Source organism: Bubalus kerabau, chromosome 8, assembly GCF_029407905.1.
Source record: "Bubalus kerabau isolate K-KA32 ecotype Philippines breed swamp buffalo chromosome 8, PCC_UOA_SB_1v2, whole genome shotgun sequence".
Lineage (NCBI taxonomy): Eukaryota > Metazoa > Chordata > Mammalia > Artiodactyla > Bovidae > Bubalus > Bubalus kerabau.
Window position 1 is genome coordinate 56771878 of NC_073631.1, and position 18347 is coordinate 56790224.

Genomic DNA, 18347 nt, shown 5'->3' on the forward strand with positions numbered 1-18347 from the left:
ATGTAGTTGTTAAGTAAAGAAGAAAATGCTTCCTTTTGTTGAAAGAATAAATTAATGAATTTTATATTTACAGTATTAGCAACTTTCAAAGGACATTAATATGTTTTATTTATTTCATCTTCAGAACCTATTAGCTAATTTCATATCTCTCCCAGGGTAGAAAATCCATTGCAATACTCAGCCTTTCTCCAAAATTCCAAGGAATGGTACCTCATAAGGGATCATATTCTACTCTTTGTCAGTCTGATTCAGTAGTAAATTGTTCCTTAAGTATAAATATGCCATCAAATGATCTTTAGCTACTTCTAGTTCTGCCCATTGTAGATAGAAATAATAAACTCACGTCTATAAGACAATCATTCAAAGTATTCATGAGGGTTTTTTTTTTTTTTCATTAGTTTGTAGTCAAGCATATTTATTATCTGAACAGATACATGGTTTTAACAAATAAGAGTAAGAAAAAAATCTAATAATGTTGTAATCTGTTTCCAGGATGAAATGAGCTTGCCAAAGTTACCTAACGAACTTTTAAAACATGTACAATACTGTTCATGCATCATCGTTTTCCAAGAAAGAGACAATATTGTCTAAAAGTCCAGATATTTGAATCTTTCTTGATAAACAGAATCTGCCTGCCAATGCAGGATATGCAGGAGACATGGGTTTGATTCCTGGGTCAGGAAGATTCCCTGGAGGAGGAAATGGCAACCCAATCCAATACTCTTGCCTGGAAAATCCCATGAACAGAGGAGCCTGAAGGACTATAGTCTGAGGTGCCGCAAAGAGTCAGACTGGACTAAGCACGCATGCACAACTCGATGAATAAGAACAAATGATAAATAAAAAGACTTGGGTTCTCAGGGACAGAAATACTATCCTTACACTGTACATTTTACTGGAAAAATGTTTAAGAGCACAGAATCTGAAATCAAGGGACCTGGGTCCACCACTAACTACATGGATCCTGGGCAATTTCCGTAATCTTTGTCAGATTCTTTATCTTTAAAATGGTAATAACACCAGTCCCTGTATCAGAAGGTGGGTGTGGAAAGAAATGGAACCATGCCTGGAAAGTAGAACGTCTGGTATATAATAAGGGCTCGTTCACACTTGCTACTAATATTATATTAAGTGTCATTACAATAAGCACCTTTTTAAAACCTTAGGGAGGTGTTGAGGACAGTATCTATCTACTCAGTAATCACTAGATAAAAACCAAGCTAGAAATCTGTTTACAGACTGAATATAAGGAAAACTATTTCTTCCTTTGAAAAGCTATATATATATTTTTCCTCATGGACAATGAAAATTATATTAGAGAAAATGCTTTCTTTTTGCCTCACATTTGCAGATAAAATTGAATCATTGGGTTTGACCCTGCAGTTATACCAGTACATTTCAATTTTCCCTCAGGCTTGGATCTCCTAGTTTCCATTATTCTGTGTGTGTATATATATGCGTATTTTATATATTTATATATTTGAGAGATATATATATGTATTTTAAAGTACTTTTACAGGTTACCTTAAATGTTCTCTTGAACTAGGCATAGTTCAAATGCATAAACCAATCATCAAATCTACTTATCTGTACTTAATATGTATATTTTGTGGAAGACTAGTATAAATGATGGTGCTTGGCAGATATCTTTATAAAATTGCATAAAACTTAATCAGTATACAATTTACTTATTTCTTAAAGCAAGCAGTATTAGTAGCTTTCTTTATGCATAAAATTTGGGGCTGCTGTATGCTGATCTACTTCAATTAAATATTTTATTTTAACCTATGAGAGATCACTTATAATCTATATAATATGTATATTCTTACTGCCATGAAATCTATATTCACATCTCCTTTATCTGTAAACAATTTCATTTTTACTCTTCCATTCAAATATCAACATTATTTCAGATTATCTATGTGTATTCTGGATTATGAAATCTTAAATAATCTAAAACTAAAATGTTTGGGAAAAGTAAAAAAAAAAAAAAATTTTTTAATCTGGGTCTCTATTTCCCAGAGGCTAAGAAATGTGGAAATCTACAAATATTTTACAAATGTAACCTTTAAAAACCAAAGATAAGGCAGCTTTCAGGAAGACCTGAGGCTCTGGAATTTCACTTCCTCGCTGATCCAAATAAAGAAAAAAGAAAAAATAATCCCTTAAGCTTAATGACCTTTAAGAAACATTGCAAAACCCGCCTGCTTTGCCTGATGTTCTAAAACAGATTAAAATTTCATTGTCCAAAACATTTTAAGATTAAAACCAAAGCATTTTTAGCAGATGAATGAGCATATTACAAAATTTCTTAGTTTTATATATATACAAAACTTATCATATAATCAGACACACTATGTTTGTTGAATTAATTAAATGCTTAAATCAATTTAATCAACGAATTGTTATTACCATTATTTTGAAAAATAGTAAGAATTGTGGGCAAAAGCTAAATTCATTCCTTCAAAGGGCTTCTTATGCAGTTAGAAGCTTATGGTGTGTTTAGATTTGAAAGAATGAGAAAAATGACACTGACTCAACTAGTTTAGTTGGGGTGGGTAGAGAACAATAGGTTTTATACACAGCAAATCAGAGAACAATTTTAAAATTATATGAATACACAATTGAATACAAATATGCAAACAGATAGGTGCAAACTGCAGCAATAGTGCAAATTAATATTTCAACAATCAGGGCTCTAAATAAATGAGGGGTAAGAAGAATTAGGCACTTTCCATCAAAAAAAAAAAATTAGTGGGGAGGTTAGAAAAACACAAGCTGACACAGGCAACCAGGACACAAGACCTCAGTCATTTTACTCTCCTGCACCTTTTACATCAGAATCTAAAGTTCCTCATCCTAAAAATGTATTTTCAGGATAACTGACCCCAGACCCCTACATCTTCAAATACAAGTTCAATAATGTTCTTCCTGCCAGCAAATTCACTCATATTAAAGCCAAACATTCATAAGGCTCATAGAATTTTGAGTTACACGGGCTCATAAAGATCTCTTAACCCAACCTGATAACATAAATTCAGTTCAAAATATCAACATCCAGCATCCCAGAATGAAGGCAAGGAGAGCAGGCATGAATAATTCCAGAGACAGGGAAACAGCCTCAGAAGATAGCTTACTTCATGTCAGGACTTCTTAAGTATTCAAAGACTTCCCCCAAATCGTCTAAAATTGACTTATAATTTTCACTGATTTATAGTATTTTGTTCTTTGCCATCAAAGTCTAATCCTTCCTCCATGTGACAGAGCCTCCACATTCAATCTACTTTTATAAGCATGATAATCTTTTTCAGTTCAGTTGCTCAGTCGCGTCCAACTCTTTGTGATCCCATGACTGCAGCACACCAGGCCTCCCTGTCCATCACCAACTGGAGTTTACTCAAACTCATGTCCATTGAGTCGGTGATGCCATCCAATCATCTCATCTTCTGTCATCCCCTTCTCCTCCCACCCTCAATTTTTCCCAGCATCAAGGTCTTTTCAAATGAGTCAGTTCTTTGTATCAGGTGGGTAAAGTATTGGAGTTTCAGCTTCAGCATCAGTCCTTCCAATGAATATTCAGGACCCATTTCCTTTAGGATGGACTGGTTGGATCTCCTTGCAGTCCAAGGGACTCTCAAGAGTCTTCTCCAACACCACAGTTCAAAAGCATCAATTCTTCAGCACTCAGCTTTCTTTATAGTCCAACTCTAACATCCATACATGACTATTGCAAAAACCATAGCCTTGACTAGACAGACCTTTGTTGGCAAAGTAATGTCTCTGCTTTTTAATATGCTGTCTAGGTTGGTCATAACTTTTCTTCCAAGGAGTTAAGTGTCTTTTAATTTCACGGCTGCAGTCACCATCTTTTTACTTTTTAATCTTTTTACTCTTATCTAAAAAAGTTATCCTGAAAGAATTTACCTTAATGACTGCTGAAATCCAGAGACACCTCATCTAGAGTAGTCCCCCTACTTAGCAATTAACTCTATTATAAAAGAAATTGAGGACTTTACCTTCTTCCCCTTTTTTAAAAATAAGTTTATACACCCATCTTTAGTGCTTTAGCATCATCATTATTCTAAGTGCCATAGTTTTTAAAACTTTTGTTACCTCTCAGTTATACCAACAGATTTTATCAAGAACATTTTAACCCAAGCTCTCTGGTTAAGATATCAACTCATATTGAGCACTATTTACAAAAGTGAAGGCCAATGGAAGTCAAAACTTAACCAAAGAAGTTTTTTAATCTGTAAAGGCATTTCTAAGCTATGATTTGAGTCTGATCTTGAAATAAATAAGTGAGAGAGGATGGAGAAGAGCATTACAAATAGTGGTGAAGCCACAAATATGACAATAATGAGAGACTCTGCAGTATATTGAAATTGATTTATTAGACTTCAGAATGATGGATATGAATTAGAAGTTGGGAGATGCTTCCTCTCTGTAATTCTCCTAAAGGAGAAAACCAGAAGCCTCTTATTTAATTCATCAATACATTCTCTGGCCTTCTGGATCATTTCTTTGGGGCACTGCCTACTTGGAATTCTCCTTTAAGACCACCAACCCATTCTGGCTTTACAATTTCTGCAATCTCATTAACTTCCAGTTTTAGTCACCTCCAGGAGGATAACTTATAGATCCATTATCTTCACCCCAGTTCCTAGCTTTACCTATAGATTTGAAGTTTTAGCTCTACACCAATATACCTTTAGCAAGTCAAACTTAACATTTCCACTTTTCTTCTGTCCCTGCCTATTTCTCCAACTGTAGCTTGTACATTGGTCAATGGTATTCACAGAATCACTGTTAGTTCTCTATTTTCTCCTTATTGTCCCTTTCCCAACAATCAATTGCTAGAACCTGCTAATAAGTTATAGCTCTCAATTTCTCTTAAATCTATACTTCCTTGCCTATATCCACCACTAGGGCCTATCCTCACTTTCTCTTCCAAATAGAAATGCTTTTCTAAAATAAAGATTGAATATGTTACTCCTTGGTTCAGTTTCAGTTCAGTTCAGTCGCTCAGTCGTGTCCGACTCTTTGCGACCCCATGAACTGCAGCACACCAGGCCTCCCTGTCCATCACCAACTCCCGGAGTTCATCCAAACTCATGTCCATTGAGTTGGTGTAGCCATCCAGCCATCTCATCCTCTGTCATCCCCTTCTCCTCCTGCCCCCAACCCCTCCCAGCATCAGAGTCTTTTCCAATGAGTCAACTCTTCACATAAGGTGGCCAAAGTATTGGAGTTTCAGCTTTAGCATCAGTCCTACCAAAGAACACCCAGGACTGATCTTTAGGATGGACTGGTTGGATCTCCTTGCAGTTCAAGGGACTCTCAAGAGTCTTCTCCAACACCACAGTTCAAAAGCATTAAGTCTTCAGCGCTCAGCTTTCTTCACAGTCCAACTTTCACATCCGTACATGACCACTGGAAAAACCATGGCCTTGACTAGACAGACCTTTGGCTCAGTAAGAATTAAATTCATTTTGCATATGGGCAAAAACCTGATAGAGTTATTTTAACATTGTACATATATTCATGTTGCAAATTCCTACACCTTTCCCATGTTCGATAATTTCAGCTTGTATCTCAGTAGGAAATAGAGAGTAAAATCTCAGAAAACCATCCTAAAATCCTGCATGCTGCTTGGGTGATGTGACGAGAAAAATAAGAACAAAGTAGGTCTATATTTATAAAGACCCAAAAGATTAAAGGCTGATTCACCATGAAAAAAGCAGGCGAACTATTTCTATGAGTAGAGAAAGTGAGGAGAGGAAACTGGTTCCCTTGTCCTCTGCCATCTGCCTTCAGGGGCTGTGTCACCTGCCCAACCACAAGGTGCCTCATTTTTAGAGCTCAACTCTGCACAGTCCAAACCAAAAAGCCCTACAAACTGTGTCTTCTTCAGCTCGGATCACTCACAGCCTAATTCAGACAAGACTGACCCCTTGGTATCCTGAGATTCTCTTAACCTCCAGAAGCTCCAGAACTGAACCAGTCACCCTGCAACTGGCCGTAAACTAATCTGTCACAGGGCTCTTATCTTGAACTGATATTCAGACAAGGGATTTGGCACACACACACACCTTATCCTCTCTCTCACTTAGCTTACAGGTTCTCTCTGGGCAGAGCGTGTGTTACACATTTTCAATTGTCACAGGATTTTGTACATAGTAGGCACAAAGGAAATAGTTGTTCATAAGTTTCCCAGTTTAAATATGTTGATATATTTGGTAAGATATATTGTGCTAGCAAGAAAATGTATTTCAGACTTTATTCCTGAAACTACGTAAAAATCAGGCATAAAAGCACATGCATATGAATCATCTTACTTCAGATCATGTGGGTGTGAATCTGAAAACAGAAGTGGACTGCAAGCAGAAACCACAAACGAAATTAATGTTAAAATAACTCTTTTCATAGTTCCTGCTTAGTGAACTCTAAGCAATTAGAATCTATAAAATACAACTCAATTTCCAAAAGTTACAGTGGAAACCTTAGCTCCATCAGGATGTGTAGGCTAACATAAAAAGAAAATACTAATAGCTTAAGAAACTTCAGTGTTAACGGCAAGAGAGAGAGGAGGGGGGAAAAGATGAGAGAGAAAAAGGTTATGAGAGAGAATCATCCAACACAGGACTGATGAAGGCAGGAGGAAGGGCTGCAGCAAAATTCAACTATGCAAACGTCTAGACTCTAGCCAGTGCAGAATCCATCTCCCCTTAATAAAAACTGAATAAAAACTTTTAGGACTAGAAACATAAAACCCATATCCCATGCCTTTATAGGGTGGAACACTTACATTAACTCAGAAAAACAATTTGGTTGAATTGTTTCCCTCTTCTGTTTGCTGTTGTTCTAACTAATTTTCCACTTGCAAATGGCCTTTTAGATTGTGGCAATTTATGTTTCCTTTCCCCCCAAATCTTTTATTACAAAAATATAATGCTAGTAAAGTCATTGCACACTGTTATTAGACCTTTCCATGAAATCAACCCAACATGATCCAGGAAACAAGGTTCAAAGAAACAGGAAAGGCTCTTACACACCCAAAAATTCCACAGCTTCCCCACTAGCCCTGTAAAGGTCACTCAATTATATATGTTAAATCCTTGTATGTGAACTGACTAAACAAGGCCAACAGGCATGACTCTTGCTGACCAGAAATCATAGCCTGTTAATTGTACTTCTGGTCTCTCCAGCTCCCCATATAGCCTGGAACACAAGACCAGTTGGTACAAACACACTTTTCCCACACATGCCTGATACTCCTCCCTTGCCCCCACTCCCACTGCTTTCATTCTGCCAATCTCCAACCCTAAGCCAATTCCAAAAATCCATTCTATCTGCTTCTTATTCCCAAGGTCCCGAATGCTTCTTGCTGAGAAAAGCAATCAACCATGCTGACCGTGTCCACTAAAAATTCATGCCATTCATTCTTTGTTAAGCTCTCAGTGTTACTGAGCAATCCTTTTGTTTGCCCCAGATGGACTCCTTCTTGAATCCTTCCCAATCTTTTCCACACATCTCAAATTTCTTGACTCATCCTAACCCCAACTTGCTCTCAGCAAATGTTACATCTATTTTTCTGAGAACATCAAGGCCTTCAATAATCTCTTACTCATATGAAATTTTCTCTAGATGATCACTCATCCTTTTCTCCAATCCCCATCTCAAAGGGGAACATTCCCAACTTTCCAAAGACTCGTCTTATCATCATCCCGTTCCTTCCCAAGATTTTACTCTTTCAACTACAAACACCCACTGCACCGTGGTTCCACCACAGGCTCTTTCATCTTTTTTCTTTCTGTCCCATGGCTTTCTTTCCATTAGTGTGTGATGGACATGCTCAAAATTCCCCATCCAAAAGCAGCCCTCTCTATACCCTGCTTCTTACAAACTACAGCTCTTCTCATCTTCCATGGCCCCTAAATATCTAACATTTCTGTGACCAATCCTATAAACTCTCTCTCTGTATTCTTTTCCTTCTTCTCCCAAAAGGCTAGCCATTCCCCTAAATCTGGTCCTCAAGTATCCTCTCTCACTCTTAGGCCCATCCATCAGCTACTTGGTGGTAAACTCAGTCTGTAAGACTGACCCTCACCACTCTCCTAGTGACAGATTCTCTTTTTCAGTTGCCTACTGGTGATCCTGGCTTAGCATGGAACAACATGATCAAAAGAAGACTCAACTCCTCCTATGTTTCCACTCAGGTTACAAAGCAAATCTATGAATTACCTTAAATTTCTATCTTTCCACCACCTCCCATATTAAGTATTATGCTGAACTACATAAATGCCATTGAACAAAATTGGGCACTGTGCCCAATTCTCAATTCCACTCCCACTGGTACTCCTCTCATCTTTTGTCAGGCTATTGTAAAATCCTTCCGCAAAGTCACGACCGTCACTCTTGCCTCTCCCTTCAAAATCATCCTCTGAACTGCCACCAGATTTATTTTCTAAAAACACCAATTTGGTCCTATCCTTACCCTTATCAAGAACTTTCAATAGCTCACTACTGCCTACAGAAAGGATATACAGATTCCTCTCAGGAGAATCAAGACCTCCTCAAAATTACTTTAGCTTATCTTTACAGCGTTACCTTATTTTCAACTCCTTAATAAAGCTCATACAATGCTCTTAGTGAAGTCCTCCACATTCTGTAACAGACCTTGATCTTCACATCTATCTCCACAAATCTTGTGGAGTTTGACCATGATTCTTGGTCCAACTCAAATCATAAGCTTTTTTTGTCTTCCAAATGCCCCAGATAGAGATGCTACCTCTCTCCCATGTTGTTTGCCATCACTTTCTTTGTGTCTCTCTATAGCACCTTTCCATCTTCTTTATAAGTATGTGTAAATGTATTTCTCCAATATACTGCAAGCCCAGATTTCATTCATCAATATTTTTCTCTGTATCCGTCACAAAGCATCACCTCTCTTTATACATATTGTATGTGCATATATATATATAACAGAACATTCACAGAGCACCTGAGTAAGACAGAAGTAAACAACATGAGAACAAACAAAAAGGTTATGGAAGGGATGAAAATTGCTATGAAATTCCCCTGAATTACAAACACAAACATATGTTAATAAATGCTTTCCCTATTCCCATCCTCCATCCTGACCCCCAAACTATTTCTATTCTTGGCCATCTGCTGCCATGACTCACACTTGTTCTGGACAGCAACCAAGCCCTCCATTTACCCAATCATTTATTCCACAAATATGTACTAGAGCCTACTTCAAAGTCAACAGTGCTCCCTGCCTATCTCAAGATTTTGTGCCATCATCTCCTTCCTTAACACAGTCCCATCCAGCTCAGTTCATACCATAGTGTCCCTTAGAACTTTATTTGCAGTTCTCAGCTCAAACAATTTAAGCTCTCCAAACATTTTCTTAAATTTATCGTCATAATCATTTAACCACTTCCTTCCTCCCTCCCTTCTTAGGTTTCTCCCAGTTACTCCTTCTCTTATACATTTGATTTTTTTTTTTTTTTTAGCAGAGGGAACATGACTATGTCAAGCTGATAAGGCTTGCATTTCTCTAAACTTACAAAATGAACATTAGTTCCTTTAAGCGAAAAAGGATTTGGAGCATAAGGTCTACAGTGCTTGAAATGCCCCCAAATCCTCTTCCAAATCTAGACAAAGTTTCTTATAGTTTTCCAGTTAAGCCTATTCTCTAAAGCACCTGTATTGAAAATGTTTCACTTACCTTTTTCTTAATTACCTGTATGTGGTTGCCAGTATCATTAAGAGTATGTTCTCTATAATAACATTTAATAAAATTTTCAACCATCTTTTTGAGATTATTGAGCTAAACATAATTTATCATTCTGTTTCTATGAGAAAGGATAATCCAGATTTCAAAAATCCAACTTATAAGTGAATACAGATCATGTGAAAATTAGGGACTTCTTTCCTTATTATTCCATAAAAATGCTGAGATCCCTAGAGAGAAGTCCAGGATAACGGGACAAAAATATCTACTGAGGCAGTAGAACAAAGTATTAAAAGATCTATTTATTGACTTATTTTTATCTCATTCTTTTCAATGTGTATTTATATATTTATTATCTAATATTCACATATATTTGTACAATAGTATACATAACTTGACAGGAAACTTTTTTGAGGATGAAGACTCAGGCCTCAGTTCAGTTCAGTTCACTAACTGGGATATGGGATAAAAATGCTGGCGAGCTCTAAGAGACAATACACATGGAGTGATATGATTTAAAGTTTGGAACTTGAAAAGGAGACGTTTCTCAAGATTTTTTTTTAAGGCTTTCTAGAAAAAAAAAAAGAGACTTTTTAAAAATCAAAAGCCTGTAAAAACAATGATTCTCAACTAGAGATAAAGAGCACCTAAGTGAAGTATGACGTATGAAATGAAGTTGCTCAGTCATGTCCAACTCTTTGCGACCCCATGGACTGAAAGCCTACCTGGCTCCTCCGTCCATGGACTTTTCCAGGCAAGAGTACTAGAGTGGGTTGCCATTTTCTTCTCCAGGGGATCTCCCCGACCCAGGGATCAAACCTGGGTCTCTCGCATTGTAGGCAGACACTTTACCGTCTGAGCTACTGGGGAAGCCCAAAGAGCACCTGGAGATTGTCAAAAATGCAGATTCTTGATTCTGTAAGTCTAGAGTGGAGCCAAAGATGTTGGTAGCCTTGAGAGACTAGAATAGCATCTGAACACCATTGTTATTCCAGGCCAGATAATCCTTTGTTCTGAGGGGCTACCGTATTGTGTGCATTATAAGATGTGTATAGTGTTCTCCCTGGCCTCTACCCACTGCATCCCAGGAGCACCCACCCCGCCATACCAAACATGTTTCCAGAAGTTACCAAATGTCTCCTGCAAGGCACTTCATCCCTGATTGAGGACCAGAGACAGAAGGTGCCCAAAGATGACACACTCTGAGAAATGCCATTCTTAAAGGATAAAACGATATGGTAAAAGTTAAAGATTATGGATATTACGAGCATACGTGGTATAAATTGAAATAAACAGGCTTCCCATAAAGGAAATCTGATTAGCCACTATAAATTCCTGACAAGTCAGCTAAGCTTCTAAGTCAAAGCTCTTCTTATGTAATTTCAACTTGAAGATTTTCTCCCTAGCTTCTATTTTAAATTATTTTTAATTAACTTTACTGGCATTTTGCATCCTGCTATGAAAAGTCCGCCTAATAGTCTCAGAGGACTCTCCCAAGAGAGAAGAGTGCATTAAATCACACATTATCACATTAAAGAATATTCCAGCACACAGTCCAATAGTCTAAATCTTGGCAAATGCAATGGGGGAGGGAGGGGGGATGCAAGGACCAGAACAGGCAAAGTGATTCACAGTATCCAAAGCTGATTATTTTCAATCCACCCATCTGTAGGAAAAAAAGTTCTACTGATTGTCTACTTTAATCCACATTTATCACAATGACATATATTTTACAATTTGTGCTTCTATACTGGATTCTACTGACTATGTATGAAACCCTGGACAAGTCACTTAAGTTCTCTGGACATCCCTTCTAGAAAGTGAGTCAACTGGATTAAGTTATTTCTAAAGATCCCTCTAGTTATAAGTAGCAAACGGAAGCATTTAATTAAAAGGCTCTTTTAACCACGGAGAAGGAAATGGCAACCCACTCCAGTACTCTTGCCTGGAGAATCCCATGAATGGAGGAGCCTGGTGGGCTACAGTCCATGGGGTCGCAAAGAGTCGGACACGACTGAACGACTTCCCTTTAACCATATGGATTCTAATAACTGTGCACAAAAAAGCAAATGCCTATCAAGGTGCTTGACCCAAAAAAGAAAATAATGACAATTAGAGGAACCATGCATACAAGATCCAGTCTCTTTTAAAACAAAAAGAAGTTTGGCCAAACTACCCTTCACGCGTGAGAAGGTCAATCAAGTCAGTCTTTCAGAAGTTCACCATAAATAGGGAAACAGTTTTAAATCACACATTTACTTTCTAGTTTCTATAACAGAAATCACAAATCAGCTGCTTTGGAGCCATTTCCAGCCTGCAGGTGTGGTTGTTTTATTTGGCCTGGATAAAAATTGGATTTAATTAGCTGCCAACTTTTAAAAGGGAGTGATGATACATAAAAATCCATATTTCCAGTATCTCTTGAAATACTGGAAGATATTAAACCCAAGTGGCAACAGTGAGCTGGACTGAGAAGCACTGCCTCCTGGGCCCAGAGCTCTCCAGGGGTCCTCAGTCCCCACTGCTCCCTATCTTCCCACACCCATCCTGGTTCCTTCTGACAGCATGGGGCATATGAGCTTATATCTTTGTCTGTAACAATTTTCAAAATGCACAAATAAGATTTTTAATGCTTTCAGAGCAACAGAACTGTGCTTGGAGAAGAATCACAGCCAAAGGGGAGAAGTTGCAAAGAAAGAGACCTTGCTCTCAACATGAAAAACTTGCATAACTATCAATATGAATGCTGATAAGCAGAATGTGCTACACTGTAGGCATTTAACCACCTGAAAAAATGCAGAAAGAAATCCTAGATTTGATGGGAAGTTCAGACTAGAGACCACCCAAATTTACTTTCAACTTTAACTTTTTATGCCTTCAGTTAGTAGTACACATAGCTCCTCACAACACAGTAATACATGAACAGGTTATATGTCTTTACATACATACACATATATATGCATATGCATATTAACACACATATGCATATGCATATTAACACACATATATATGCTATTAACACACATATATATTTAATTTTGTTTGCAGGGGAAGACTTGATTTTATCCTTCTCCTTCATGAAAAGACATTTTCTGCTAACTTTCATATAACATTCCATTTTTCTCACTGATTTTAATATATAAAGCTTTAAAATTAGGTTTCTATTAAGTAAGCAGCCATATCTTACCAGAGTATTATTCAATTATTCTTCTGAAAAGATGATCAAGAATCCAAGGACAGAAGGACGAGGATGAAAGAACTCTACAAAGAGTTTAGAGAAGTGTGGCCTGCAGGCGAAGTTTCTTCACTAGCATCTTTACCAACAAAACCACCCTAACCATGGCAGCTACATACAATTTTCTCCCTGCCCACTTGATCCAAAATTTTTTTCCTTCAACTTATGAGATCTGCTTGTTTGAGATACAACCTTTTAACAAGATTCTGAAGATTTTCTTTTGTAAAAAACTTAACTTTATATTACATTCACAATTAAATTGATGCCTATTTAAAGGATGCAGCAAGTCAAAGTAAACTAATTTAAAAAACCAAACAAACAAAAATGCTGCTGAGACTGAGTCAATTTTCAGGTAAAACATAACCCAAGAGTTTCCACACTGATAATGTGTTACATGCAGTCCACAGTTTTCTTCAGAACATTCTAGAGGCTGGCTTCCTAAAAACATATCATGCTATACCTTACACCATTACATCTGCACAGATGGATTAGGTATCACTGCAACTCCTACGGACTTTAAAATGTATATTTTTAAAGTTGGACATTGCAGATATTGTTAGTTCTAAGTCAACTGTTTTTCTAGTGTGTTTGAGCTTGATTTTTGACATAAGCATTTGTTAACACTAGTGATTAACAGCTCAAGTGTGAACCTGAACAACCCATCAAGGAGCCCATATGACTACTGAGGACATGCCTAATGACAAGAAAACTACTGCCTTGGCAATATAATGTGCAGAACATGTGCTGCTTCTGGGAAAACGTGTTTATCATTCTAGTTCTGATTTTCTCTATTTAGAAAAAATGACTCACTGTTTAGAAGCAAAAAAACAACAATAAACATAATTCAATTTAACAGCCTTTGAATGCCAGAACATTTTAATTTAGCCATGGATGTTTTCTGCTTTTACCTACTGTGGGTTCAACATTAACTTCTCTTCCACTTTTTACTACTTTAACAAAAAGAATCCCAAGAAGCTCATGACATTATTATTAAGGCTGGGGGGCTGGGAGGATATCAGGCTTGAAATCAAAATTTAAACATAGGTTTCTGAACCCTGGAAAATTATTTAGTTTAAATGAGTCAGAACCCTTTAAAGCAGAGTCACACTAAGAGGAAGATACATCAGATTAAGATCCTTTCTCTCTGTCACCAACCTGAAGTATGTTACCTTCAAGAGAAGATCCTGTCTGACTTGTGTGTGTATAAGCTTCTTATGGAAGTTTCCCAGGAAAGGAGTACTTTTTTTTTTTTTTTCCCCACAGACTGTATTTGTTTACAACTTGGATGAACACAAAGAGCTAATTCATTCTTGGAAAACATTTCTTTTGAAGCCTGTTTATTTCAAAACAAAAACAGTTATTGAAAGCATATGCCTGAGCCATTCCAAAGCAATTGGTCACAGAAACCTGAATTATCAAAGCTGCAGAGGAGCCCACAAGAAATAGAAAGATGAAGAAGGGAGAGTGCAGGTTTCTCAAAAAGCTAGCGGCAGTCTTGGATCTGCTGAAGACACAGAACTTAAGTGGTGGGGAAGCGCTTTGGAGCCCACACTGTTGGGTCTTAGGCCCTGAAATGCATATGTTTAAGAAAGAAGTGATCCTGTACACATCCAGTTTCTCGGCAGCCAAAGGAAGGGGGAGTGGAGAGATCAGCGGATCCCGCCCTCTTATCCGGTTGTTGATCTGAGGCTGTGATCCTGGAGAACTTGATTGAATAATGCTAACTATGCAAAAGTTCAAGACGGCGAGGTAGGCTCAGTCCTTGCACCAATTCCCCACACCCAGATTCCAAGCAGTAAATGTGCGAACACATTTTAAAATGCAACAGTGACAAAGGAGCTTGCAACTTGCAAGCGGCACTCACCCTGGGCTGGGGCGCCCAGCCGGCCACCGCCAGCCTCAGCCCCGCGCTGGGGCCCGGGAGCCAGGGCTTCGCCCGCGCCGGACATGGGCCGCTCCACTGAGCCCTCGCCGCGCCTCCGCCTAGCTCGCCGCCCTTCGGGGTCGATGCACCAGGGGCTGGGAGGTGTTGGGTGCAGGGAACTGAATGCTTCTGGCGAGGATTGGGAAAAAAAAAAAAGTGTTTTGAGAGAAGAGCACACCACCCCTGCGGGACATTCCCTCCCCCTCTGCTTCCCTTCCCCAAACCCCACCCCGGGGAAGTTTTGATTTGAAACCCGGGAGGAAAACTGTTACCCAGCAAGTTGACAGCAGTAAGTCCTAGCAGATAGAAGAGGGGCACTCAAGGGGGATGCGCTGGAAGGGAGATCGGATTTGGGAGCAGCTCGGGGAGGGGATCAGACCCCTCCTCCTCCCGCCAAGAGCACCGCCACCTACCTCGGCATCCCCCCAACACACTCAAAGCCCTTTCCTCCTCCTCCTCCTCTTCCGCCTCGGAAAGTTAGCGAGGCTGAGGCTCCGGCAGGGGCCGCAGGTCGCGGTGGCTTGACGGCGGCAGGCAGCCGCCTCTGGGTGTCCCTCCCAGCCTCCGTCCCGCTCAGCAGACACCTCAGTGGAGGCAATGGCAGCAGCCGCTCCTCTGACTCCGTGCTCTCCGCCCCCTCTTTCCAGTCAGCTCAGCCTGGCCGGTTCCTCTCCGAGGGGACTCTTGCCCCTGTGCCTCTCTTTCCCCCTTCCACCACTCCTGCACTCCAGAAACACTTCTCGCGCTGTGGCGCCTTTTCATCATATCCGGATCAGAGAGGCCTCGAACTCTTGGCTCTCTGCCCCGAGGCTGGGGGCGGTGCGACCCGGGTGCCTCGCGCCTGGCTCTGTCTGGGTCAGGAGGCCAAAGCCCTACAGGGTTGGTGCTGGGCGGGGTGGGGTGGGAGTGTCCTCCCAGGGGAAGGAGGGAGCTGGCTATTCCCTGGCTGCCCAAGAGTGCCCCCCACTCAGAGAGTCACCCCATCCCTCTCCCACTCCTGCCCCAGACCCACTGACATTATGGGAATGCCTCGAAGGAAGTAGAAGCCTTCAGGGTGGACAATGCAAAATGAAAAAGTATCACTTTCCGATAGAATACAGAAAGAGCAGTTTTGAAACCCTGACCCCTAGCTGAGCGGTTAATCTCTTCATCTCTGGCTCTGAAGAAGTCTTTATTCTGTTTTCCAGTTCTTTGTTTATGTTGGTCAAACAGGATCCCAGACAGGAAAAACCTGTTGCAGCTACATGAAGACTCAAGAGGCATCCAGGAAAAGGGTGACACCCTTGAGGATGCTCTGGCCCTGGTCTCAAGCCCCAGCTTATATCAGGGCAAATATCTCCACAGATGGCTTCTGTGGGGAGATAAACGTGGTCAGAAGTAAAAAGCTGACAACTCTCCATTTATAAAGGAGATGTTCTGATTGCAGTTTAATCTGATGAACCAAGAATAACATCTATAAAATAATTTGAAGATACAGTGTACTTCAGATAACTTTTGCTCTTTATTCATTGAGAGTGAAATGCAAAATTTGTAGAAAGCTAGAATAAACTCATTCCCTGACTCTTTAGGACAAGAGTAATTTACATTAATGTTATCAAAATTGGAGAAGATGTACATTGGACGCATATTCCTTCTAGGGGTAGCAATAATATCCCAGGAATTTCATCTCTTCAAGAAACCAACTGGAATTGGTTCCAATTGATTAAGAAGACGTATTTCTTGCCTATAAACAATCTGTATAGCCAAACTTACTTTCAATTAAACCTGAAAAACTGTCTTTGAAATTTCTAATGACAGTTATTGAGACCATATTCTGCCCCAAAAGGTGGATGACATTCTGTCCAATAACCTATGACTAATAAATGCTTTTTTTTATTTTTAAGTTTAGAGCTTTTAGGAATGGTGTGTGTAAAAGTGCCTTAACTCTCTGAAAATTTGTCTGGGGGCCTGGACTGCTTGAAATCCACTTGATGAAAACAGATAAATTCTGAGGACAACTGCATTACCATTAGAGAGCGAACACTGAGGAAACTTGGTATCTAGATTCTATTCTATCCCTATTTTATATATTTCTCTGCCTTTTAAAAAATACCCTCATTAAGGTATTAAACTCCCTGAATACTTACGAAATTATAGCACTCTTCTAGAAAGTCATAGTCAGTGATAAATATTTGTTAATTTAATTTCACACAATACTTAATGTCACACACACGGTAGGTGTTTCAATAAAAACTCCTTGAATTAAATTTAAACACCTTACTCTTTAATGGGAAAGAAATTCAAATAAAAATATTAGGAACAAAGGAAACTCTGTGTGGTAGAATCCCCAAAACAGTCAAATACTGTATCTTGCTCAGTAACACTTGGAGTAAGTCAGTCAACCTCTCTATGTCTTGGTTGCCTCATAAATGAGAATGATAAGAGTACCTCTTCATAGGTCCCATAAGGACTAAATAAGATAATTTTCAGGAGATTATCAGATATGAGGAAAATACTCATTAACTATTATTATTAGCAGAAGCACGTTAATGAGTAATGTTGAACTTGGCATAATGATGTCACAAGGGCCACATCAAAATAACAGGTAACCATGCCTGGTATACATGTGCAGTCTATACACAAACTATCTCAAAGACTTCTTACATCAGCCCTTTCAGTACCTTGCCAGGCTTACACTGCTAGGATTTACAGTTCAAGTCTAACTGAAAGTCTATCTTGTGTCTTTAGGTAACCTCAGGTACTCCTCTATAAGCCTTGTATTTGACACCCAGGAATTGAGTGTGGACTCCTCAGTGTTCATCAGACTGTCCATTTACCCAGTCCCTTGCTCTATTTGTTCAGTTATCTGTCTCAATACTTAGCTTAGTTCCTAATGAGCACTACATTGCCCTTATCCTCTCATTCTTTAATTCAGTAATGTGTATTGGGGGCAGGGGGGGCACTGTCATGGGTGAAGATAATCAATGTGGCCACTGCCTTCAATGAAGCTCACAGTCTAGAAGAAAATATGGATATACAACCACTTAATAACAGCTGCCAATTGGGACAACAAGGAAGTTCTGGAATACCATGATAGTACTTCTTTGCAGGGAAATACAGTCTAGTCTAGGATCAGGAAAATGATTCTGGAAAAGGTATATCTCTGCTGCTACCAGAAGAAACCAACAAGAGAAACGATTGCTCCATGCAGTGTATGGACGTGCAGAGGTCTGAGGACAGCCTAGCATCACTGAAAACCTGAAAGAAGTTCAATGGAAGAGGATAACCCAATGCAAGAGAGAGAAATGGGGCATGGAGCTGAAGGAAGAACAGAGGTCTTAATCAACTTTGAAAAAGGAGGACATGCTTTCCAAATTTCTACTTATAAAAGCCACTCTGGAATAAGTAAAATGATTTGGAGGCACTGAGATTGTGGCTCAGAAGTCCAAGTAAGATATGAGGGATGA

At 39.3% G+C, this 18347-nt stretch overlaps 2 protein-coding genes across 8 annotated transcripts in view; one reads left to right on the forward strand and one right to left on the reverse strand.

The window, feature by feature from the left end:
• Nucleotides 1-14027, forward strand: part of LOC129659174 (uncharacterized) — a 480433-nt gene extending 466406 nt beyond the window's left edge. The window contains exon 6 of one of the 2 annotated variants that reach the window (XR_008717832.1): nt 13605-14027. The gene's annotated coding sequence lies outside the window, so the exon portion shown is untranslated. Of the gene's footprint in view, nt 1-12960; nt 13159-13604 lie in introns of those variants that run through there. The other variant, XR_008717833.1, reaches the window with a different exon arrangement.
• The window catches only part of MDFIC (MyoD family inhibitor domain containing), a 323251-nt gene that overhangs the window by 83659 nt on the left and 221245 nt on the right, over nt 1-18347 (reverse strand). For 3 of the 6 annotated variants that reach the window (XM_055590331.1, XM_055590328.1, XM_055590326.1), the window contains one exon: nt 14842-15030. In XM_055590331.1, the coding sequence (XP_055446306.1) occupies nt 14842-14926 (85 nt within the window). In that variant the 5' untranslated portion in view covers nt 14927-15030. Of the gene's footprint in view, nt 1-14841; nt 15031-15314; nt 15688-18347 lie in introns of those variants that run through there. The other 3 variants (XM_055590332.1, XM_055590327.1, XM_055590330.1) reach the window with 3 other exon arrangements.